This window comes from Coregonus lavaretus (assembly GCF_964263955.1).
Source record: "Coregonus lavaretus genome assembly, contig: HAP1_SCAFFOLD_6244, whole genome shotgun sequence".
Lineage (NCBI taxonomy): Eukaryota > Metazoa > Chordata > Actinopteri > Salmoniformes > Salmonidae > Coregonus > Coregonus lavaretus.
This window is the reverse complement of record NW_028165846.1, coordinates 7,501-32,500: the sequence shown is the minus strand read 5'-3', so window position 1 is coordinate 32,500 and position 25,000 is coordinate 7,501. Positions and strand designations below refer to the sequence as shown.

Genomic DNA, 25,000 nt, shown 5'->3' with positions numbered 1-25,000 from the left:
GTACCACCCCAGTGGGTGGTAAAGGGAGAACAACAGCTGGGAGGAAAGGGGGGATGGATGGAGGTAGGGAGGGCAGACAAGGTGAACCCTCCTGTTTAGAGAGACCTAGGTGGCTGTGTACAAGGTTTTTTTCATGCTATATCACATAGTGGACTAGAGGAATCCAATAATTGTCTGTGTGCTGTTTTGTGTGTGTGTGTGTGTGTGTGTGTGTGTGTGTGTGTGTGTGTGTGTGTGTGTGTGTGTGTGTGTGTGAGAGGTTTTATGGGATCTAATTTAGGAAGCACCAGCAGAAGAGCAACAGAGACAAGGTAACAGGTGCTTCTGGGAGGGGTTTTTCAAAAATGATGTCGTCATTTGGGAGAGGTCCTACTGAGAACCAATCAGTCTGAAGCACCTTTACTAAAGAAGACATCTCTGGTACCACACACAGACATCTCTGGAACCACACACAGACATCTCTGGAACCACACACAGACATCTCTGGAACCACACACAGACATCTCTGGAACCACACACAGACATCTCTGGAACCACACACAGACATCTCTGGAACCACACACAGACATCTCTGGAACCACACACAGACATGCAACATAGCAATTATACTGAACTTTTGCTCAAATAATGATCCGGACAAATCCTATACATTACACTATTACACTATTACACTATTACACTCATATTTTTCAATTCAGCCTCTCTCTCTCTCTCTCTCTCTCTAACACACCTCTCCATACCTCCATACAGTGTGTGTTAGGCTTAGGAGCTAGGGTTAGTTTTAGGGTTAGGGTTAGGAGCTAGCGTTAGGGTTAGGGTTAAGGTTAAGGTTAGGTTTTTGGGTTAAGGTTAGGGTAAGAGTACGGGTTAGGGTTAGGGATTAGGGAAAATAGGATTTTAAATGGGACTGAATTGTGTGTCCCCACAAGGTTAGCTGTACAAGACTGTGTGTGTGTGTGTGTGTGTAATATAATGATAGAATGACAGTCCGTCACACCTCCTATCTTTCTCCCACCATGACTAATACAGTGGCGGCCTACTTTCCCTCCCATCCCGTTCTTCTTCTCCTTTATTTTCAAACGCAGTCTCTCCCCACTCCCCCCTCTCTCTCTCTCTCTCCTTCCCCCCACTCCCCCTCTCTCCCCACTCCCTCTCTCTCTCTCTCTCTCTCTCTCTCTCTCTCTTCTCTCTCTCTCTCTCTCTCATCTCTCTCTCTCTCTCTCTCTCTCTCTCTCTCTCTCTCTCTCTGTGTGTGTACCTTGATGAGGATCTTCCCCTGTAGACAGTGTGGGCTGGGTAGCTGTTTTAGAGTCTCTGTGGAGAGCCTCTCCAAGGTCCAGCTTGTCCCCCAGGATCTCTCTGAGGTGCTGGCCTATCTTCTTCTGTTGTTGGATGCTACAGTGGTTCTCTATGGACAGGATCACTGGGTATCTGGGGAAGGGAGAGACATGGAGTTACTATGACTAGAATGGATATCTCCATGAGTAGCAGAAGCTCTATGATACTGGATGTGGTCTGGCAGGCATGCATATTGCTCTTCACAATCATCAACTGTAGACATAAAAATATATATATTTAGCCACCCTAAACATAAATCCTTTCAAACTACACTCTCCCCCCAATCTCCAACAGAATAGCCTTGACAGAAGCCCAAGAAACAGAAGAGAAATTAAACAACATATTTCCAGTGTGTGTGTGTGTTGTGTGTGTGTGTGTGTGTGTGTGTGTGTGTGTGTGTTCATTTAGAGGTGAAATACTTGTGTCCAGACAGAAGCTCAGCTTAAATGTCAAACCTGTCAAGACTGACAGCTCTCCCTCAGGGCTCTGAGCCCTGCACTGACCTCTCCTCCCCTGTCTCTTTACTCATACACACACACTGAGCTCAAATACACATACACACACAGACACACAGAGACAGACGTGCACACACACACACACATGACTATCTCCTCTCTCTCTCCAGGTGTAATAGTAATGGTAAATGTAATTTGCGTGTGATGTGTAACCGTGCAGACACCCATTTCTCCCATCACGAGGCAGGAGCCTCATTATCATCATAACAGGAGCCTCATTCATCATAACAGGTGGCACTGATTCACTGGCACTGATGATAAAATTATAGCCAGAATAAAACAAATAAAACCCTGAGAGAAAGAGACAGAGGGAGGGATATCACTTTGGCACTGTATAACTTCATGAAACTGTCAGAATAACTCTGTTCCATCCATTATCCATGCTCTCCCATTAGGCAAAAATACTAATTAGCCAGCTAACTGCACAACGATGAGACGTTACCCTCTCCTCTCTAATCAGTTATGACGATGGATCATCCAGTCACTCTAATTCCTCTCCTCTCATTACCAACTCATATACCTGTCTGCCTCCCTCACACAGTACACTCTTAGAAAAAAGGGTTCCAAAAGTGTTCTTTGGCTGTCCCCATAGGATAACATTTACATTTTAGTCATTTAGCAGACGCTTTTATCCAGAGCGACTTACAGTTAGCGCATACATTATTTTATCGAACCCACAACCCTGGCGCTGCAAACGCCATGCTCTACCAACTGAGCTACATCCCCTGCCGGCCATTCCCTCCCTACCCTGGACGACGCTGGGCCAATTGTGCGCCGCCCCATGGGTCTCCCCGGTCGCGGCCGGCTACGACAGAGCCTGGATTCGAACCAGGATCTCTAGGGGCACAGCTAGCACTGCGATGCAGTGCCTTAGACCACTGCGCCACTCGGGAGACCCTTTTTGGTTCCAAGTAGAACCCTATGTGGAACGGGTTCTACATGGAACCGAATAAGGTTCTACCTTGAACCTAAAAGGGTTCCTCAAGGGTTCTCCTATGGGGAGAGCCGGAAAACCCTTTTAGGTTCTAGATAGCACCTTCTTTTCTAACAGTGTCCTGGAGCTACTGAAAGGTCCTCAGTGTCCTCTTACTGTCATTTACTGTCCTGAACTAAACGGTTGGATGAGTGTGTCCCTGCATGTGCATATATACTGTATGTGTGTTTGAGAGAGAAAGGATGTTTGCAAACCCTGGCTGCCCTTGTGATTTGAGCATTATCTGTGGAGACAGTGGAAAGTGGAGTATGCATGGATTGTCACATTGTTTCAGTAACCAACAGAGACTAACAATAAGCACTCAGAGACAGAGCGACAGACAGACAGATAGACAGAGTAGGAGACAGAGGGTCAGACAGAGACAGGGTCAGACAGAGAGACAGAGACAGACAGAGAGACAGAGACAGACAGAGAGACAGGGACCGACAGAGAGACAGAGACAGACAGAGAGACAGGGACAGACAGAGAGACAGAGACGGACAGAGTAGGAGACAGAGGCAAACACAGAGACAGTGACAGGGACAGAGAGAGACAGGGACAGACAGAGAGACAGGGACAGACAGAGCGACAGAGACAGAGGCAAACACAGAGACAGTGACAGGACAGAGAGAGACAGGGACAGACAAGAGAGACAAGGACAGACAGAGAGACAGAGACAGACAGACAGAGATAGACAGAGAGACAGAGACAGACAGAGAGACAGAGACAGACAGAGAGACAGAGACAGAGCGACAGCGAGAGAGACAGAGACAGGCAGAGAGAAAGAGACAGACAGAGAGACAGATAGAGAGACAGCGAGAGAGTCAGACAGCGAGAGAGAGAGAGAGAGAGAGAGAGAGAGAGAGAGAGAGAGAGAGAGAGAGAGAGAGAGAGAGACAGAGACAGCGAGAGAGAGACAGACAGAGAGACAGACAGACAGAGAGACAGCGAGAGAGAGACAGACGGAGAGACAGAGAGAGACAGACAGAGAGACAGAGAGACAGAGACAGAGAGAGACAGAGATACAGAGACAGAGAGACAGATAGACAGAGAGAGACAGAGAGACAGAGACAGAGAGACAGAGAGAGACAGAGAGACATAGACAGAGACAGAGAGACAGAGACAGAGAGAGACAGAGAGCGACAGAGAGAGACAGAGACAGAGAGACAGAGACAGAGAGAGACAGAGACAGAGAGAGACAGAGACAGAGAGAGACAGAGAGACAGAGACAGAGAAAGACAGAGAAAGACAGAGACAGAGAGACAGCGACAGACACAGAGAAAGACAGAGACAGAGACAGAGAGACAGAGACAGAGACACAGAGACAGAGAGACAGAGAGAGACAGAGACAGAGACAGAGAGACAGAGAGACAGAGAGAGACAGAGACAGAGAGACAGACTGTGCCTCAGAGCAGATGTTTCAGTATTAGAACATAATACCAGGTATCTGTGTGTCTCTAATGACCACAAATCCTGCTGCTTTTCATTTAAAAACAGTTCAAAGTTAACTTTGTTGAAAGTGCTGTTACATATGTTGAAATTGAAAATTCCTCTAAATAAACTGTGTGAGAAGAGCTACTTTAACTCTAATTGGTTACATATCAGAGAGAAGGGGACAGATGAACATGTGCTCTGGGGAACACCATCTCTTCACAGTGGAGAATCTTCCTGTTTGAACACACTCTGAAGAGCCTCCCAGACCACCGGCTAGAATATACAAACAACAGATGTTGGATAATACACAGGATAATGTGTGTGTGTGTGTGTGTGTGTGTGTGTGTGTGTGTGTGTGTGTGTGTGTGTGTGTGTGTATGTGTGTGTGTGTGTGTGTAGGGAAGGATGAGGGTCTCTCAGTAACTACAGTATTTAACCAGAAACCCTAGACCCACACCAAATTTGCATACCGCTCCAACAGATACACAGATGATGCAATCTCTATTGCACTCCACACTGCCCTTTCCCACCTGGACAAGAGGAACACCTACGTGAGAATGCTATTCATTGACTACAGCTCAGCGTTCAACACCATAGTGCCCTCAAAGCTCATCACTAAGCTAAGGATCCTGGGACTAAACACCTCCCTCTGCAACTGAATCCTAGACTTCCTGAGGGGCCGCCCCCAGGTGGTAAGGGTAGGTAACAACACATCTGCCACACTGATCCTCAACACGGGGGCCCCTCAGGGGTGCGTGCTCAGTCCCCTCCTGTACTCCCCTCCTGTACTCCCTGTACTCCAACACCATCATTAAGTTTGCCGACGACACAACAGTAGTAGGCCTGATCACCGACAACGATGAGACAGCCTATAGGGAGGAGGTCAGAGACCTGGCCGTGTGGTGCCAGGATAACAACCTCTCCCTCAACGTGACCAAGACAAAGGAGATGATTGTGGACTACAGGAAAAAAAAGAGGACTGAGCACGCCCCCATTCTCCTCGACAGGGCTGTAGTGGAACAGGTTGAGAGCTTCAAGTTCCTTGGTGTCCACATCACCAACGAACTATCATGGTCCAAACACACCAAGACAGTCATGAAGAGGGCACGACAAAGCCTCAGGAGACTGAAAAGATTTGGCATGGGTCCTCAGATCCTCAAAAAATTCTAAAGCTGCACCATCGAGAGCATCCTGACTGGTTGCATCACCGCCTGGTATGGCAACTGCTTGGCCTCCGACCGCAAGGCACTACAGAGGGTAGTGCGTACGGCCCAGTACATCACTGGGGCCAAGCTTCCTGCCATCCAGGACCTCTATACCAGGCGGTGTCAGAGGAAGGCCCTCAAAATTGTCAAAGACTCCAGCCACCCTAGTCATAGACTGTTCTCTCTGCTACCGCACGGCAAGCGGTACCGGAGTGCCAAGTCTAGGTCCAAAAGACTTCTCAACAGCTTCTACCCCCAAGCCATAAGACTCCTGAACAGCTAATCATGGCTACCCGGACTATTTGCAATGCCCCCCCACCCCATCTTTTTACGCTGCTGCTACTCTGTTAATTATTTATGCATAGTCACTTTAACTCTACCCACATGTACATATTACTTAAACTACCTCAACTAGCCGGTGTCCCCGCACATTGACTCTGCACCGGTACCCCCCTGTATATATAGCCTCCCTACTGTTATTTTATTATACTTCTGATCTTTTTTTCTCAACGCTTTTTTGTTGTTTTATACTACTTTTTTATTTTAAAAAAATGCACTGTTGGTTAAGGGCTGTAAGTAAGCATTTCACTGTAATGTCTGCACCTGTTGTATTCGGCGCATGTGGCCAATAAAATTTGATTTGATTTTATTTGATTTTACTTAATCACAAACACACACACAGTGATAGTTCATGGATAGTGGTGTATTTACTGGTTGTTGATGAAGGCGTATTTGTCGATGGTCTCTATGACAGACTTGAAGGTGATCTTGGAGGTCAGAGTGTAGCCATGCTGGACCATGGGCTCTCCATCAGGACCATCCCAACAGTCCACTACAGATAGACAGAGAAGGAGAGATGGGGATAGAGAGAGAGAGAGGGAGAGGGATAGACAGAGAGAGGGAGAGAGAGAGAGAGAGAGAGAGAGAGAGAGAGAGAGAGAGAGAGAGAGAGAGAGAGAGAGAGAGAGAGAGAGAGAGAGAGAGAGAGAGAGAGAGAGAGAGAGAGAGAGAGAGAGGGAAGGATGGGAGAGGGAGGAGGTATATGAGAGAGGGAGGGGGAGGGAGGGATATGAGAGAGGGATCGTGGGTGAGAAGGTGTGTGTGCGTGTGCATATATCAGCATGTGTGTGTGTGTGTGTGTGTGTGTGTGTGTGTGTGTGTGTGTGTGTGTGTGTGTGTGTGTGTGTGTGTGTGTGTGTGTGTGTGTGTGTGTGTGTGTGTCTGTGTGTGTGTGTGTCTGTGTGCCCCACCTTCCACACAGCGGCAGCCAGTCTGTAGTACCCAGGCGTACATGTCTGTCTTGGAGTGAGACAGCAGCTGGTCTCCTGTCAGGTAGGTGTTATGAGACGAGGAGATGTAGTAGTCACACAGAGGCTGATCCATGTCCTGGTTCACCTCATGATGTTGAGGGTTAAACACATCACAGGTGGGGCTGCGCATGAAACTGGTGAAACCTGGACACACAGACAGACAGACAGACAGACAGACAGACAGACAGACAGACAGACAGACAGACAGACAGACAGACAGACAGACAGACAGACAGACAGACAGACAGACAGACAGACAGACAGACAGACAGACAGACAGACAGACAGACAGACAGGAAGACAGACAAACAGACAGACAGACAGACAGACAGACAGACAGACAGGAAGACAGACAAACAGACAGACAGACAGACAGACAGACAGACAGACAGGAAGACAGACAGACAGACAGACAGGCAGACAGACATACAGAGAGAAAAGCTATATTCATCTTACTAACTGCCTCATAACAATTATTTTTCTCTGTCACCCATGAAATACTCTCAGAGATTGGCCCTCCTTGGCCTTTCTGTGAGCGCTAGATTAATCCAATCCAATTTAACTGAATAGAACACATGAGCATTTTAGAGGAACAATATATTCAATTGACTTACAGCAGCACTGCGATGGATAAAACTGCGATACATTGAATAACTATTACAATTTAAGATACATAACTTTAATAGCAGACCAGGGCTTTGATGAGCCTTAATGAGCTGAACTTTTAATGATGGAATGTAATACTTTAATGCACACCGATTCACATAATTTGCTGACTGAATTTCTTTAACTAGGGTTGTTTTTACCTCAGGAGAGGGAAAGGAGGAGAGCATTAACTGGGGGAGGCATCCACCTCTCCTTCATCCTCTACCTCCCCTTCCTCTACCTCTCCCTTCCTCTACCTCTCGCCTTCCTCCTCCACCTCTCCTTCCTCCTCCACCTCTCTCCTTCCACCTCCACCTCTCTCCTTCCACCTCCACCTCTCTCCTTCCTCCTCTACCTCTCCTTCCTCCTCCACCTCTCCTTCCTCCTCTACCTCTCCTTCCTCCTCCACCTCTCCTTCCTCCTCCACCTCTCTCCTTCCTCCTCCACCTCTCTCCTTCCTCCTCCACCTCTCTCCTTCCTCCTCCACCTCTCCTTCCCCTCCACCTCTCCTTCCTCCTCCACCTCTCCTTCCTCCTCCACCTCTCTCCTTCTTCCTCCACCTCTCTCCTTCCTCCTCTATCCTAACCCAATCACCATGCTCCTTACTGACCACATCCTACCCTCTCCATCTCCTTCTCTTCCCTCTCTGCCCCATCCCCATCCCCGACACACAGCGATCCCCGACACACAGCGATCCCCGACACACAGCAATCCCCGACACTCAGCGATCCCCGACACACAGCGATCCCCGACACACAGCGATCTCAGACACACAGTGATCTCAGACACACAGCGGTATCAGACTTTTGATATTTGACAAGAGGTCAATCAGCTCCGTCAGCTTAGAGACAGACTCTGGCTTTGAGCTCTACATGTGGTGGAATTTATCTAAAGCCCCAAAAACTGTTTAACCATCTCACATTCATTTATGATCTCTGAGTCTTCACCCCTTTATAGAGTTTACAGCCCAGAGGTAGAGAGAGAGAGAGAGAGAGAGAGAGAGAGAGAGAGAGAGAGAGAGAGAGAGAGAGAGAGAGAGAGAGAGAGAGAGAGAGAGAGAGAGAGGTTTAAATAAACATAGTTAAATTGGAGGGAGGGCTTACCCTCAATTCCCAGAATGCCTTTCTGTTTGTTCTCTTCAGAAAGCTCAAACTTATCAATGACATCCAGACAGTACTCTGTAGTCACATTCACCATCTGAGGAGAGAGAGACACACTGTAAGAACACACACCCACACAGACACTAAATAAAGAGAGGAAACACAGTGAACACATACACACAAATACAACAAACACACACACAAATAAACATACACACAGACACACATAGACATACACATATGCACATATTTTTATGTGACAGACACTATCAGAGAAAGCAAGCCACAATCTGCCAATCAAAATAGACTTCTGAGAGACCTCTGACAAAATGCTCACAGTATTGTTGTCTAGACTGACTCTGAGTACTGGTGTCTAGACTGACTCTGAGTACTGGTGTCTAGACTGACTCTGAGTACTGGTGTCTAGACTGACTCTGAGTACTGGTGTCTAGACTGACTCTGAGTACTGGTGTCTAAACTGACTCTGATTACTGGTGTCTAAACTGACTCTGAGTACTGGTGTCTAGACTGACTCTGAGTACTGGTGTCTAGACTGAATCTGAGTACTGGTGTCTAGACTGAATCTGAGTACTGGTGTCTAAACTGACTCTGAGTAATGGTGTCTACACTGACTCTGAGTACTGGTGTCTAGACTGACTCTGAGTACTGGTGTCTAGACTGATTCTGAGTACTGGTGTCTAGACTCACTCTGAGTACTGGTGTCTAGACTCACTCTGAGAACTGGTGTCTAGACTCACTCTGAGTACTGGTGTCTAGACTGACTCTGAGTACTGGTGTCTAGACTGATTCTGAGTACTGGTGTCTAGACTGACTCTGAGTACTGGTGTCTAGACTGACTCTGAGTACTGGTGTCTAGACTGACTCTGAGTACTGGTGTCTAGACTGACTCTGAGTACTGGTGTCTAGACTGACTCTGAGTACTGGTGTCTAGACTCACTCTGAGTACTGGTGTCTAGACTCACTCTGAGTACTGGTGTCTAGACTCACTCCGAGTACTGGTGTCTAAACTGACTCTGAGTACTGGTGTCCAGACTCATTCTGAAGCTCTGTCAGGTTGGATGGGGAGGGTCGCTGCACAGCTATTCTCAGGTCTCTCCAGAGATGTTCGATCAGGTTCAAGTCCGGGCTCTGGCTGGGCCACTCAACGACATTCAGAGACTTGTCCCGAAGCCACTCCTGTGTTGTCTTGGCTGTGTGCTTAGGGTCATTGTCTTGTTGGAAGGTGTTCCTTGGCCACAGTCTGAGGTCCTGAGCGCTCTGGAGCAGGTTTTCATCAAGGATCTCTCTGTACTTGCACCGTTCATCTTTCCCTCGATCCTGACTAGTCTCCCAGTCCCTGCCGCTTAAAAACATCCCCACAGCATGATGCTGCCACCACCATGCTTCACCGTAGGGATGGTGCCAGGTTTCCTCCTGATGTAACGCTTGGCATTCAGGCCAAAGAGTTCAATCTTGGTTTCATCAGACCAGAGAATCTTGTTTCTCATGGTCTTAGAGTCCTTTAGGTGCCTTTTGGCAAACTCCAAGCGGCCTGTCATGTGCCTTTTACTGAGGAGTGGCTTCCGTCTGGCCACTCTACCATAAAGGCCTGATTGGTGTAGTGCTGCAGAGATGGTTGTCTTTCTGGAAGGTTCTCCCATCTCCACAGAGGAACTCTGGAGCTCTGTCAGAGGGACCATCGGGTTCTTGGTCACCTCCCTGACCAAGGCCCTTCTCCCCCGATTGCTCAATTTGGCCGGGTGACCAGCTCTAGGAAGAGTCTTGGTGGTTCCAAACTTCATCCATTTAAGAATGATGGAGGCCACTGTGTTCTTGGTGACCTTCAATGCTGCAGAAATGTTTTGGAATAGTTAGTTATGTAAAATGTTTCTAAAATCCTGTTTTCGCTTTGTAATCATGGGGTATTGTGTGTAGATTGATGAGGAAAATGTTTTATTTAATACATTTTAGAATAAGGCTGTAACGTAACAAAACGTGGGAAAATGGAAGAGGTCTGAATACTTTCCGAATGCACTGTAGAGAGGATGGTGCCTCAGAGACAACCCATATTAGGAGTGAAAGTAGATTGGGACCTCCTATGTGTGCATGCGTTTATGTGTAATCATAGAATTACATACAGTATAGAATCCCTATTAATTCAATAGGATCTCTGTGGGCCTCGTAAAGATTTGTCATTTAACTTTTAAAGTGTATTACATTTTATTGTGGCATAAACACAACCAGTCATGATGTTTTCATCTGTTTGTCAAACAATCCCTTCAAAGGGATCCTTTACTAGGCTACCCCCACACGTTCATCCACTAGAAACATATTTCCACCCTCCAAACAGTGGTGAATGGAACGAGACATCTGTTACACAAAACCCCACAAAGTGTAATGACATTTGGCGAATGTCATTAGGCCAGAATTTATGCGTCCACTGCTGTCCGCACGCGTCTCGGTGTCGGCCACCCATCTCTGCCTTGGCAAACTTTCAGTGTTCTCGTTTAACCACATTGCATTTTGGAGCGCAGGCTTTGACACCTGTTTTCAAGTCCATTCGCTCATTTGTCATGCCTCTAACATGCGGTAATGATAAAAAGTGGTGTAATAGCCGACAGTTTTCTTGACATTTTGTTTTCATTATTGTGATAGGCTCATGTTTTACCGGTGCGGAGTACCCCCACTATTTATTTTGCCGGGACGCCGTACCGGACAGTACCGCCTTACCTTCACCCCTGACTCTACTATAGATCACTAAATCTTCATCATCTAGTGTTGTCTTTCTGTGAACCCTGACCTTCTGTTCGTTGCGCAGGAAGTTGGCCAGCTCGTCAGCCGTCAGGTGGTCCTTCCTGTCGCTGTATCCCATGAGCAGCAGATACAGGTCCCGCCGCAGTGACATCATCTTATAGAACACACTGAACTCCTCAAACGTCAACGTGCCCTGCTGGTCGTCCGAGTCCGCTTCCTGTGGGAAAGGGAAATTACATCACCGTTAGTGAGGGTCTGCATTGGTCAGGTGATACAATTCCAATTCGACCCTCTGTTCCAAACTGTTCCTTTACACCTCTTTTGTCTGTAACCATCGGGTATATTCACATACACACAGCTATGGTGCCTCAACATGGTCCAAACAACTCCAATAAACATCTGGTATATTCACATACACACAGCCATGGTGCCTCAACATGGTCCAAACAACTCCAATAACCATCTGGTATATTCACATACACACAGTCATGGTGTCTCAACATGGTCCAAACAACTCCAATAACCATCTGGTATATTCACACAAACACAGAGTGCGCAGCTGAACATTGTATGCTGTAAAACACTTTGTTTGTTATTTTTGATTAAAACAAAAACGCTATTCATAAATACGAATACAGAACTTGTTTTTGCGTGAATTCCACAACGCGGTTAGCTTTTAACAGCTAGGACCACTATTTCTTGTCCCGGAATCCCGCTTAAGAGACATGTTGAAGCCTGCTTGACAGAGACACTAAGCTGTTAGCCATCAAGCTAACGAAGTTAGTACCAGATGAGTTTTGCAATAGAGCCCTCCTTGTCTGGAGAACTAAATGAATGTTTCCAGCGCTGTAGGAGCTGTATCTATTACGCTTTGTTTCGGGACAAACCGGATCACTCGGAGTTCCAATGCGGCAATTGTATACTTGCCGAGGATTATTGGCTTGAGGTGGCTTCCTTGATCACACAGGTCGCAGGTCGCCAGCCTACGTAAGAAACTGGGGAAAACGCAGAGTGGAATGTTTACATTTTCTACGCCAGTGGCTGGACGGCGTTCGCGCTTGTTGGATGCATCTCTGCCTTGAAGTTTGTCGTTATCCGACTGGCCGGTGTTGCCCGGAGCTCCCCCATTTGATAGCGCCATCGAAGGAGCACAGCATGAGGAGAAAGGCAATCAACGATGGTTGCATGTCAAGAGCCGTGGAAGCCGAAGACAGCGACCTCCCGCAAAGCAGTCTACACTCCCAACGAGAGGCCCGGAGCGGATACAAACAACGAATAGTTTCGCCGTCCTGGAGCCTGATCTTCCTGCACCTTCGTCGCTGAGGTTGCCTGTGTCTGCGGCGGCAGTGCCTACTACTACGATTTAGAAGTCGACGTCGGCAACCTTCCGTCCCTGCTCTGGATCGAGCTGGGCTTCTCCATCTGTCGGAGGCCTGCATCCTGTGAAGCATGGGATTTCCTCGTCCTCGCCTGCTGTGATTTTGGGCAGCTCCATGGTAAGAAATGTGACCGTTCCTGGTGCAAAAACAATGTCCTATCCCGGAGCTCGAGTAAATGACAGTACTTAGATGCTCCTGAATGTACTAAGTCAGGACATGGAAATTGATTCTATTATAGTCCATGTGGTTTTAATGGCATTATGAAGGGCAGCTCTGAACAATTGAAACTGGATTTTAAAGAACTGATTGACTCTCTGTTAGACACTAACAAAAAAAAACATAATATCTGACCTTGTGCCCTCTTTGAATCGTGGCATTGAACGCTTTAGCAGGATTCTTGCTCTTCACAACTGGCTACGTGATTATTGCAGCTCAATGGGTGTAACTTTTGTTGACAATTTCGATACCTTTTGGAAACAAAACATGTTTTATAAGGAGGATAGGATCCACCAAAGTCATTTGGGTTCCTGGATCCTTTCACAGCATTATAAGGCTGCGTTGAGACAATGACTTAGCAATGACCCAAGCCCAGCTCAGATAATCCCTACAATTGTGACGCAGTTGTCAAAATGCTTCAGCAAATGTACATTACACCAGGGGCGTCGGTAGACACAACATAAGTAACCTAATTTATGTCACTCTAACTGCCCTGAATGCCTCTACTGATCCTACAGCTATTGTATGCAGTATTCATGTGCCTAAGAACCAGATTTATACTGTTAGCACTGAGCCGGTGTACCCGAGGAGGAAGGCCACAGTGTGCAGCTCACCCTGCACTAACATAAATAACATTACCACATCTACTGCTGCTAAGCTTCCCAGTAAAGCAATAAAAACAAGTAAGCATCCCAGAAGAAAAGTGCTCAAAATAGCCCACGTTAACATATGTAGCTTAAGAAACAAGGTTTATGAAATCAATAATTTGCTAGTAACAGATGATGTTCATATTCTGACTATCTCTGAAACTCAGCAACAAAAAAAAACATCCCTTTTTCAGGACCCTGTCTTTCAAAGATAATTCGTAAAAATCCAAATAACTTCACAGATCTTCATTGTAAAGGGTTAAACACTGTTTCCCATGCTTGTTCAATCAACCATAAACAATTAATGAACATGCACCTGTGGAACGGTCGTTAAGACACTAACAGCTTACAGACGGTAGGCAATTAAGGTCACAGTTATGAAAACTTAGGACACTAAAGAAGCCTTTCTACTGACACTGAAAAACACCAAAAGAAAGATGCCCAGGCTCCCTGCTCATCTGCGTGAACGTGCCTTAGGCATGCTGCAAAGAGGCATGAGGACTGCAGATGTGGACAGGGCAATAAATTGCAATGTCCGTACTGTGAGACGCCTAAGAGTGGTCCTCTGTAGCTCAGCTGGTAGAGCACGGCGCTTGTAACGCCAGGGTAGTGGGTTCGATCCCCGGGACCACCCATACGTAAAAAATGTATGCACACATGACTGTAAGTCGCTTTGGACAAAAGTGTCCGCTAAATGGCATATCGTGTTATTTATTTATTATTAAGACAGGGCTACAGGGAGACAGGACGGACAGCTGATCGTCCTCGCAGTGGCAGACCACGTGTAACAACACTTGCACAGGATCGGTACATCTGAACATCACACCTGCGGGACAGGTACAGGATGGCAACAACAACTGCTTGAGTTACACCAGGAACGCCCAATCCCTCCATCAGTGCTCAGACTGTCCGCAATAGGCTGAGAGAGGCTGGACTGAGGACTTGTAGGCCTGTTGTAAGGCAGGTCCTCACCAGACATCACCAGCAACAACGTCGCCTATGGGCACAAACCCACCGTCGCTGGACCAGACAAGACTGGCAAAAAGTGCTCTTCACTGACAAGTCGCGGTTTTGTCTCACCAGGGGTGATGGTCGGATTTGCGTTTATCGTCGAAAGAATGAGCGTTACACCGAGGCCTGTACTCTGGAGCGGGATCGATTTGGAGGTGGAGGGTCCGTCATGGTCTGGGGTGGTGTGTCACAGCATCATCGGACTGAGCTTGTTGTCATTGCAGGCAATCTCAACGCTGTGCGTTACAGGAAAGACATCCTCCTACCTCATGTGGTACCCTTCCTGCAGGCTCATCCTGACATGACCCTCCAGCATGACAATGCCACCAGCCATACTGCTTGTTCTGTGCGTGATTTCCTGCAAGACAGGAATGTCAGTGTTCTGTCATGGCCAGCGAAGAGCCCGGATCTCAATCCCATTGAGCATGTCTGGGATCTGTTGGATCGGAGGGTGAGGGCTAGGGCCATCCCCCCAGAAATGTCGGGGAACTTGCAGGTGCCTTAGTGGAAGAGTGGGGTAACATCTCACAGCAAAAACTGGCAAATCTGGTGCAGTCCATGAGGACGAGATGCACTGCAGTACTTAATGCAGCTGGTGGCCACACCAGATACTGACTGTTACTTTTGATTTATTTTTATCCCCCCTTTGTTCAGGGACACATTATTCAATTTCTGTTAGTCACATGTCTGTGGAACTTATCTCAGTTGTTGAATCTTGTTATGTTCATACAAATATTTACACATGTTAAGTTTGCTGAAAATAAACGCAGTTGACAGTGAGAGGACGTTTCTTTTTTTTTTGGTGAGTTTACCTTTGATGATACAGTGGTAGCAATACAAGGTTATAACATTTACAGAAAATATAGAAATGCCAATGGTGGAGGTGTTGCTGTTTATATTCAGAACCACATTCCTGTAAAGCTTAGAGAGGATCTCATGTTAAACACTGTTGAAGTAATATGGCTACAAGTTAATCTGCCTCACTTAAAGCCCATCCTGGTGGGAAGCTGCTATAGACCACCAAGTGCTAACAGTCAGTATCTGGATAACATGTGTGAAATGCTTGATAATGTATGCGATATCAATAGAGAGGTATACTTTCTGGGTGATTTCAATATTGACTGGCTTTCATCAGGCTGCCCACTCAAGAGAAAGCTTCAAACTGTAACCAGTGCCTGCAACCTGGTTCAGGTTATCAGTCAACATACCAGGGTAGTTACAAACAGTACAGGAAATAAATCATCAACATGTATTGATCATATCTTTACTAATGCTGCAGAGATTTGTTTGAAAGCAGTATCCAAATTCATTGGATGTGGTGATCACAATATAGTAGCCATATCTAGGAAAACCAAAGTTCCAAAGGCTGGGCCTAATATTGTGTATGAGGTCATACAATAAGTTTTGTAGTGATTCCTATGTTGTTGATGTAAAGAATATATGTTGGTCCGTGGTGTGTAATGAGGAGCAAACAGACACTGCACTTTACACATTTATGAAATTGCTTATTCCAGTTACTAATAAGCATGCACCCATTAAGAAAATGACTGTAAAAACTGTTAAATCCCCGAGGATTGATGAGGAATTGAAAAATGGTATGGTTGAGAGGGATGAGGCAAAAGGAATGGCAAATAAATCTGACTGCACAACCGATTGGCAAACATATTGCAAATTGAAAAATCATGTGTCTAAACTGAATTAAAAAAAGAAGAAACTACACTATGAAACAAAGATAAATAACATAAAGAATGATAGTAAAAAACTTTAGAGCACCTTAAATTACATTTTGGAAAAAAAGGCTAACTCAGCTCCATCATTCATTGAATCAGATGGCTCATTGAATCACAAAACCAACTGATATTGCCAACTACTTTAATGATTTTTTCATTGGCAAGATTAGCAAACTTAGGCATGACATGCCAGCAAAAATGGTTGACATTACACATCCAAGTATATCTGACCAAATTATGAAAGACCAGCATTGTACTTTTGAATTCCGTAAAGTGAGTGTGGAAGAGGTGAAAAAAGTATTGTTGTCTATCAACAATGACAAGCCACTGGGGTCTGACAACTTGGATGGAAAATTACTGAGGATAATAGTGGACGATATTGCTACTCCTATTTGCCATATTTTCAATTTAAGCCTACTAGAATGTGTGTGCCCCCAGGCTTTGAGGGAAGCGAAAGTCATTCCGCCACCTAAAAATAGTAAAGCCCCCTTTACTGGCTCAAATAGCCGACCAATTAGCCTGTTACCAACCCTTAGTAAACTATTGGAATAAATTGTATTTGACCAGATACAATGCTATTTTACAGTAAACAAATTGACAACAAACTTTCAGCATGCTTATAGAGAAGGACATTCAACAAGCACAGCACTTACACAAATGACTGATGATTGGCTGAGAGAAATTGATGATAAAAAGATTGTGGGGGCTGTTTTGTTAGACTTCAGCGCGGATTTTGACATTATCGATCATAGTCTGCTGCCAGAAAAACGTATGTTATGAATTTACTCCACCTGCTATATTGTGGATAAAGAGTTACCTGTCTAACAGAACACAGAGGGTGTTCTTTAATGGAAGCTTCTCCAACATAATCCAGGTAGAATCAGGAATTCCCCAGGGCAGCTGTCTAGGCCCATTACTTTTTTCAATCTTTACTAATGACATGCCACTGGCTTTGAGTAACGCCAGAGTGTCTATGTTTTCGGATGACTCAACACTATACACGTCAGCTACTACAGCGACTGAAATGACTGCAACACTTAACAAAGAGTTGCAGTTAGTTTCAGAGTGGGTGGCAAGGAATAAGTTAGTCCTAAATATTTCTAAAACTAAAAGCATTTTATTTGGGACAAATCATTCACTAAACTCTAAACCTCAACTAAATCTTGCAATAAATAATGTGGAAATTGAGCAAGTTGAGGTGACTAAACTGCTTGGAGTAACCCTGGATTGTAAACTGTCATGGTCAAAACATATTGATACAACAGTAGCTAAGATGGGGAGAAGTATGTCCATAATAAAGCGCTGCTCTACCTTCTTAACAGCACTATCAACAAGGCAGGTCCTACAGGCCCTAGTGTTGTCACACCTTGACTACTGTTCAGTCGTGTGGTCAGGTGCCACAAAAAAGGACTTAGGAAAATTGCAATTGGCTCAGAACAGGGCAGCACGGCTGGCCCTTGGATGCACACAGAGAGCTAATATTAATAATATGCATGTCGATCTCTCCTGGCTCAAAGTGGAGGAGAGATTGACCTCATCACTACTTGTGTTTGTGAGAGGTGTTGACATGTTGGGTGCACCGAGCTGTCTGTCTGTCTGAGCTACTGGCGCACAGCGCGTGTTGGCACACAGTGTGTTGAGAAATCTGTAACTGCCTTAATTTTGCTGGACCCATTTTTTACATTTTACATTTTAGTCATTTAGCAGACGCTCTTAACCAGAGCGACTTACAGGAGCAATTAGGGTTAAGTGCCTTGCTCAAGGGCACATTAACGTCATTTAGCAGACGCTCTTAGCCAGAGCGACTCACAAATTGGTGCGTTCGGACCCCAGGAAGAGTAGCTGCTGCTAATGGGGATCCATAATAAATACAAACACAAATACAAATACAGCCATGGTGTCTCAACATGGTCCAAACAACTCCAACAACCATCTGGTATATTCACACACACACACACAGCCATGGTGTCTCAACATGGTCCAAACAACTCCAACAACCATCTGGTATATTCACACACACACACACAGCCATGGTGTCTCAACATGGTCCAAACAACTCCAACAACCATCTGGTATATTCACACACACACACACACAGCCATGGTGTCTCAACATGGTCCAAACAATGTAAGGACAGAAAAGGCAACTGTGTTCTGACATTGTCCTTGTTTGGTTCATACAACAACTGACTCCTGGGGGTGCCCTAAAGAAATAGTGGACTATAAACCAACAGTACTATCTGATGCTCATGCTCAGCACTCGCAGGCACGCCTGTCGTCCTAAATGGCACCCTATTCCCTACATAGTGCACTAGTTTTGACCAGAGCCCTATGGACCCATTATAAATCCATAAGAGAAAACGTTAGCTAAAGCTTTGGATCTTTGGTGGGATTTGCTTCCAGGTAGCAGCAGGAGTACTAAGTACTACTGTCACAGTTGTCACTATCTGGCTAGAGAAGACAGAAGACTGATGCTTTCTAAGTCTAACCACTAAACCTTACCTTATCCCTGGATCCAGGATGTAAATAAACACCTTCTAACTGCTCATCACCTGCCAGGTGAGGTTTAGTGGTTAGAACGCATCCCTCTTCTGTCCTCTCTAGTCAGATAGTGTAGTGACAGGTGACAGGTATTTGACCCCTGACCTGTGACTGACCTGGAACATGTGTTTGACCTTCCTGCGGGGCAGGTTGACGTTCATCTTGTGCAGGAGCTGGTAGATCTCCTCCATGTTCAACAGACCATCCCCGTTCTTATCAGCCTCCTCGAACGTCTGCTTCATCCACCTACACACACACAGGTTAAGGACACAGCCATGGGATGATGTGTGTGTGTGTGTGTGTGTCTGTGTCTGTGTGTGTGTGTGTGTGTGTGTGTGTGTGTGTGTGTGTGTGTGTGTGTGTGTGTGTGTGTGTGTGTGTGTGTGTGTGTGTGTGTGTCTGTGTGTGTGTGTGTGTGTGTGTGTTTTAGGTTGGGTAGGTAGCTGAGAGGCTTTTCAAAAACACAGCACCATGTTTTGTCAGTCGTCAAATCCAGTCAGATCAGAACAGCGCTCCAAGGCACACACACTGCATGCAGCAGACACACACACACACACACACACTGCATGCAGCAGACACACACACACACACACACACACTGCATGCAGCAGACACAGACACACACACACACACACACACTGCATGCAGCAGACACACACACATACAAACAAACACTGCATGCAGCAGACACAGGAAGAAATGAAAAGAGGGAGAGGAACAAAGAAGATGTCAAAGAAGAGCATAAAAGTGGGTCATCCAGTCAACTGATGAACAATGCTGGTTAGGGGTTAGGTAGGGATGGCAGGATACACCCACTAGGGTATGAAGTGTAATAAGGATATTGGTGTGTGTGTATGAGCATGTTAGTCTTAAAAGGATATTGGTCGTGTGTGCGTTGTTGTTTGGCCAGTGAGTCCTCGTCACTGATGCCAGCCATCAGGTATCGTAGTCCTGTCACCCAGGTCCGAGCCTCCTCAAGGTTAGAGGTCACCAGGTCTAGTGACTCCATGTGGTTGCCATGGTAAACGGTGAAACAGCAGGCTGGGTCGAAACTGCTCTCCGCATGGCGGTGGAAGATGTCTGACTGACGGCCCTCCGTCACCTTGTACAGCGAATCAATGGTGACTGTAAGAGAAAGAGGGCGGGACAAGAAGAGAGAGAGAGGACCATTTAGAGTTAGGAGACAGAGCATGAATCTGAATACTGCATAGCACTGAGATATCTTGGGAATACATTAAGTAACTCTCCTTTGTGATCATAATGGATGAAAACAAACAAAATTCTATTAGGAGACAAAAACTAAAGCTAGGGCGCTGATAGTTTCCTCCCTTGTTAAATATTTAATGAAGGCCTCAATGAGGAGAAGTTAGAGATAAACACATAACCAGACAGACACTGCAGGCAAATAACCTGGATACCTTGAACTCACAGCAGCACTACTGTAGTCAACAACATGGCTTCTGTTTGACTCTGATACTCAGTCAGGACACACACACCTCCAGACAACAGCCAGGAGGGGGAGCTATACTCCAGCCCTGGGGCAGCACCAGACAGAGAGGGAGAGCTATACTCCAGCCCTGGGGCAGAACAGCACCAGACAGAGAGGGAGAGCTATACTCCAGCCCTGGGGCAGCACAACACCAGACAGAGAGGGAGAGCTATACTCCAGACCTGGGGCAGCACCAGACAGAGAGGGAGAGCTATACTCCAGCCCTGGGGCAGCACCAGACAGAGAGGGAGAGCTATACTCCAGCCCTGGGGCAGAACAGCACCAGACAGAGAGGGAGAGCTATACTCCAGCCCTGGGGCAGAACAACACCAGACAGAGAGGGAGAGCTATACTCCAGCCCTGGGGCAGAACAACACCAGACAGAGAGGGAGAGCTATACTCCAGCCCTGGGGCAGAACAACACCAGACAGAGAGGGAGAGCTATACTCCAGCCCTGGGGCAGCACAACACCAGACAGAGAGGGAGAGCTATACTCCAGCACTGGGGCAGCACAACACCAGACAGAGAGGGAGAGCTATACTCCAGACCTGGGGCAGCACAACACCAGACAGAGAGGGAGAGCTATACTCCAGCCCTGGGGCAGCACCAGACAGAGAGGGAGAGCTATACTCCAGCCCTGGGGCAGAACAGCACCAGACAGAGAGGGAGAGCTATACTCCAGCCCTGGGGCAGAACAGCACCAGACAGAGAGGGAGAGCTATACTCCAGACCTGGGGCAGCACAACACCAGACAGAGAGGGAGAGCTATACTCCAGACCTGGGGCAGAACAGCACCAGACAGAGAGGGAGAGCTATACTCCAGCCCTGGGGCAGCACCAGACAGAGAGGGAGAGCTATACTCCAGCCCTGGGGCAGAACAACACCAGACAGAGAGGGAGAGCTATACTCCAGCACTGGGGCAGCACAACACCAGACAGAGAGGGAGAGCTATACTCCAGCCCTGGGGCAGCACCAGACAGAGAGGGAGAGCTATACTCCAGCCCTGGGGCAGAACAACACCAGACAGAGAGGGAGAGCTATACTCCAGCCCTGGGGCAGAACAACACCAGACAGAGAGGGAGAGCTATACTCCAGCCCTGGGGCAGAACAGCACCAGACAGAGAGGGAGAGCTATACTCCAGCCCTGGGGCAGCACAACACCAGACAGAGAGGGAGAGCTATACTCCAGCCCTGGAGCAGAACAACACTAGACAGAGAGGGAGAGCTATACTCCAGCCCTGGGGCAGAACAACACCAGACAGAGAGGGAGAGCTATACTCCAGCCCTGGGGCAGCACCAGACAGAGAGGGAGAGCTATACTCCAGCCCTGGGGCAGAACAGCACCAGACAGAGAGGGAGAGCTATACTCCAGCCCTGGGGCAGAACAACACCAGACAGAGAGGGAGAGCTATACTCCAGCCCTGGGGCAGAACAGCACCAGACAGAGAGGGAGAGCTATACTCCAGCCCTGGGGCAGCACCAGACAGAGAGGGAGAGCTATACTCCAGCCCTGGGGCAGAACAACACCAGACAGAGAGGGAGAGCTATACTCCAGCCCTGGGGCAGAACAACACCAGACAGAGAGGGAGAGCTATACTCCAGCCCTGGGGCAGAACAGCACCAGACAGAGAGGGAGAGCTATACTCCAGCCCTGGGGCAGCACAACACCAGACAGAGAGGGAGAGCTATACTCCAGCCCTGGAGCAGAACAACACTAGACAGAGAGGGAGAGCTATACTCCAGCCCTGGGGCAGAACAGCACCAGACAGAGAGGGAGAGCTATACTCCAGCCCTGGGGCAGCACCAGACAGAGAGGGAGAGCTATACTCCAGCCCTGGGGCAGAACAGCACCAGACAGAGAGGGAGAGCTATACTCCAGCCCTGGGGCAGAACAACACCAGACAGAGAGGGAGAGCTATACTCCAGCCCTGGGGCAGAACAACACCAGACAGAGAGGGAGAGCTATACTCCAGCCCTGGGGCAGAACAGCACCAGACAGAGAGGGAGAGCTATACTCCAGCCCTGGGGCAGCACCAGACAGAGAGGGAGAGCTATACTCCAGCCCTGGGGCAGAACAACACCAGACAGAGAGGGAGAGCTATACTCCAGCCCTGGGGCAGAACAACACCAGACAGAGAGGGAGAGCTATACTCCAGCCCTGGGGCAGAACAGCACCAGACAGAGAGGGAGAGCTATACTCCAGCCCTGGGGCAGCACAACACCAGACAGAGAGGGAGAGCTATACTCCAGCCCTGGAGCAGAACAACACTAGACAGAGAGGGAGAGCTATACTCCAGCCCTGGGGCAGAACAGCACCAGACAGAGAGGGAGAGCTATACTCCAGCCCTGGGGCAGCACCAGACAGAGAGGGAGAGCTATACTCCAGCCCTGGGGCAGAACAGCACCAGACAGAGAGGGAGAGCTATACTCCAGCCCTGGGGCAGAACAACACCAGACAGAGAGGGAGAGCTATACTCCAGCCCTGGGGCAGAACAGCACCAGACAGAGAGGGAGAGCTATACTCCAGACCTGGGGCAGAACAGCACCAGATAGCTACACTGCCATCTGTAACTGTAACTCACCCCAAAGTGAGACCAAAAACACACACACACGCTTTAATAGCATGGATAAAAGATGAACAATACATTATTTCACATTCCTACATGGGTTGTAGGAAGTTACATAAAGCATAGCCTAATTGTCTGTATTGCTCCGATATTGCCTATCGGAGCAATACATTATGTGTAGAGATAAGGGTTAAGGTGAGATGGTGTGTATGATGCGGTTAATGTGTGTGCACTCACTCTTGGCCTTCTCGCTCTTGCGTGAGGTCTCCATCGGATACAGGAGCGATGTTCGTCCAGGTAGAACAGTCTCACCAGCCCCTTGGAGCCAGCCTTCAACTTCACCATCTGGGTCCCCGACTGCATCACACTCATACATCGCTCCACTGCAGAGAGACAGACACACACACACAGACAGAGGTCAATAGTGCACCATTACAAAAAAGATTCTGATCAACAGCTGATCTGGACCAGAATCAGGATGGGAACAGAGATGGGCCTGAGAGAGAGAGAGAGAGAGAGAGAGAGAGAGAGAGAGAGAGAGAGAGAGAGAGAGAGAGAGAGAGAGAGAGAGAGCGAGAGAGAGAGAGAGAGAGAGAGAGAGAGAGAGAGAGAGAGAGGAGAGAGAGAGAGAGAGAGAGAGAGAGAGAGAGAGGGGGAGAGGAGAAGGAGAGAGGGAGATAGAGAGAGAGGGAGAGAGAGGGAGAGAGAGGGGGGAGAAGGAGAGAGGGAGAGAACGGCAGAGGGGGAGAGGAGAGGAGAGAGAGGCTGAGGGAGAGAGAGAGAGAGAGAGAGAGAGAGAGAGGAGAGAGAGAGAGAGAGAGAGAGAGAGCAGGGGAATAGGGAGAAGGAGAGGGAGATAGAGAGAGAGGGAGAGAGAGGGAGAGAGAGGGGGGAGAAGGAGAGGGAGAGAACGGCAGAGGGGGAGAAGGAGAGGGAGAGAGAGGCAGAGGGAGAGAGAGAGAGAGAGAGAGAGAGAGAGAGAGAGAGAGAGAGAGAGAGAGAGAGAGAGAGAGAGACAGAGAGACAGAGAGACAGAGAGAGGAGAGGGAGAGAGAGGCAGAGGGAGGGAGAGAGAGAGAGAGAGAGAGAGAGAAGAGAGAGAGAGAGAGAGAAAGAAGAAGGGGAGAGAGAAGAAGAAGAGGGAGAGGGAGAGAGAGAGAGAGAGAGAGAGAGAGAGAGAGAGAGAGAGAGAGAGAGAGAGAGAGAGAGAGAGAGAGAGAGAGAGAGAGAGAGGAAGAGGGAGATTAATTACTTGACACATTGGAAAGAATTAACAAAAAAACAGAGCCCTAAACAGAGACTACACAGTGACAGAATACTTGACCACTGTGACGACCCACAATTAAGGAAAGCTTTGACTATGTACAGACTCAATGAGCATAGCCTTGCTATTGAGAAAGGCCGCCGTAGGCAGACCTGGCTCTCAAGAGAAGACAGGCTATTTTCACACTGCCCACAAAATGAGGTGGAAACTGAGCTGCACTTCCTAACCTCCTGCCAAATGTAACAAAAGTTTCTCAATACTTTGTTATATACCCTTTGTTGGCAATGACACAGGTCAAACGTTTTCTGTAAGTCTTCACAAGGTTTTCACACACTGTTGCTGGTATTTTGGCCCATTCCTCCATGCAGATCTCCTCTAGAGCAGTGATGTTTTGGGGCTGTCGCTGGGCAACACGGACTTTCAACTCCCTCCAAAGATTTTCTATGGGGTTGAGATCTGGAGACTGGCTAGGCCACTCCAGGACCTTGAAATGCTTCTTACGAAGCCACTCCTTCGTTGCCCGGGCGGTGTGTTTGGTATCATTGTCATGCTGAAAGACCCAGCCACGTTTCATCTTCAATGCCCTTGCTGATGGAAGGAGGTTTTCATTCAAAATCTCACGATACATGGCCCCATTCATTCTTTCCTTTACACGGATCAGTCGTCCTGGTCCTCAATTTGTCTGTCATAGTTGACGTGTACCTATGATGAAAATTACAGGCCTCTCTCATCTTTTTAAGTGGGAGAGCTTGCACAATTGGTGGCTGACTAAATACTTTTTTTCCCCACTGTACATTAAGTTGACTGTGACTTTAAACAGCTTGGAAAATTCCTGAAAATTATGTTAGCTTCTGATAGGCTAATTGACATCATTTGAGTCAAT

The 25,000-nt window shown here is 47.5% G+C and overlaps 1 protein-coding gene across 1 annotated transcript; it reads right to left on the bottom strand.

Moving 5' to 3' along the window:
- Nucleotides 1–1,258: 1,258 nt before the first annotated feature.
- Nucleotides 1,259–23,236, bottom strand: LOC311115376 (1-phosphatidylinositol 4,5-bisphosphate phosphodiesterase eta-1-like; the record flags this gene model as incomplete). Its single annotated transcript, XM_084190556.1, is given in 10 exon segments — nucleotides 1,259–1,306; nucleotides 1,308–1,431; nucleotides 6,177–6,297; nucleotides 6,716–6,919; nucleotides 8,524–8,617; nucleotides 11,321–11,491; nucleotides 18,914–19,043; nucleotides 19,679–19,922; nucleotides 23,091–23,114; nucleotides 23,117–23,236. Coding segments are annotated over 10 exon segments (1,280 nt in total), but the record flags the coding sequence as incomplete, so codon positions are not given.
- Between the last annotated feature and the right edge of the window lie 1,764 nt (nucleotides 23,237–25,000).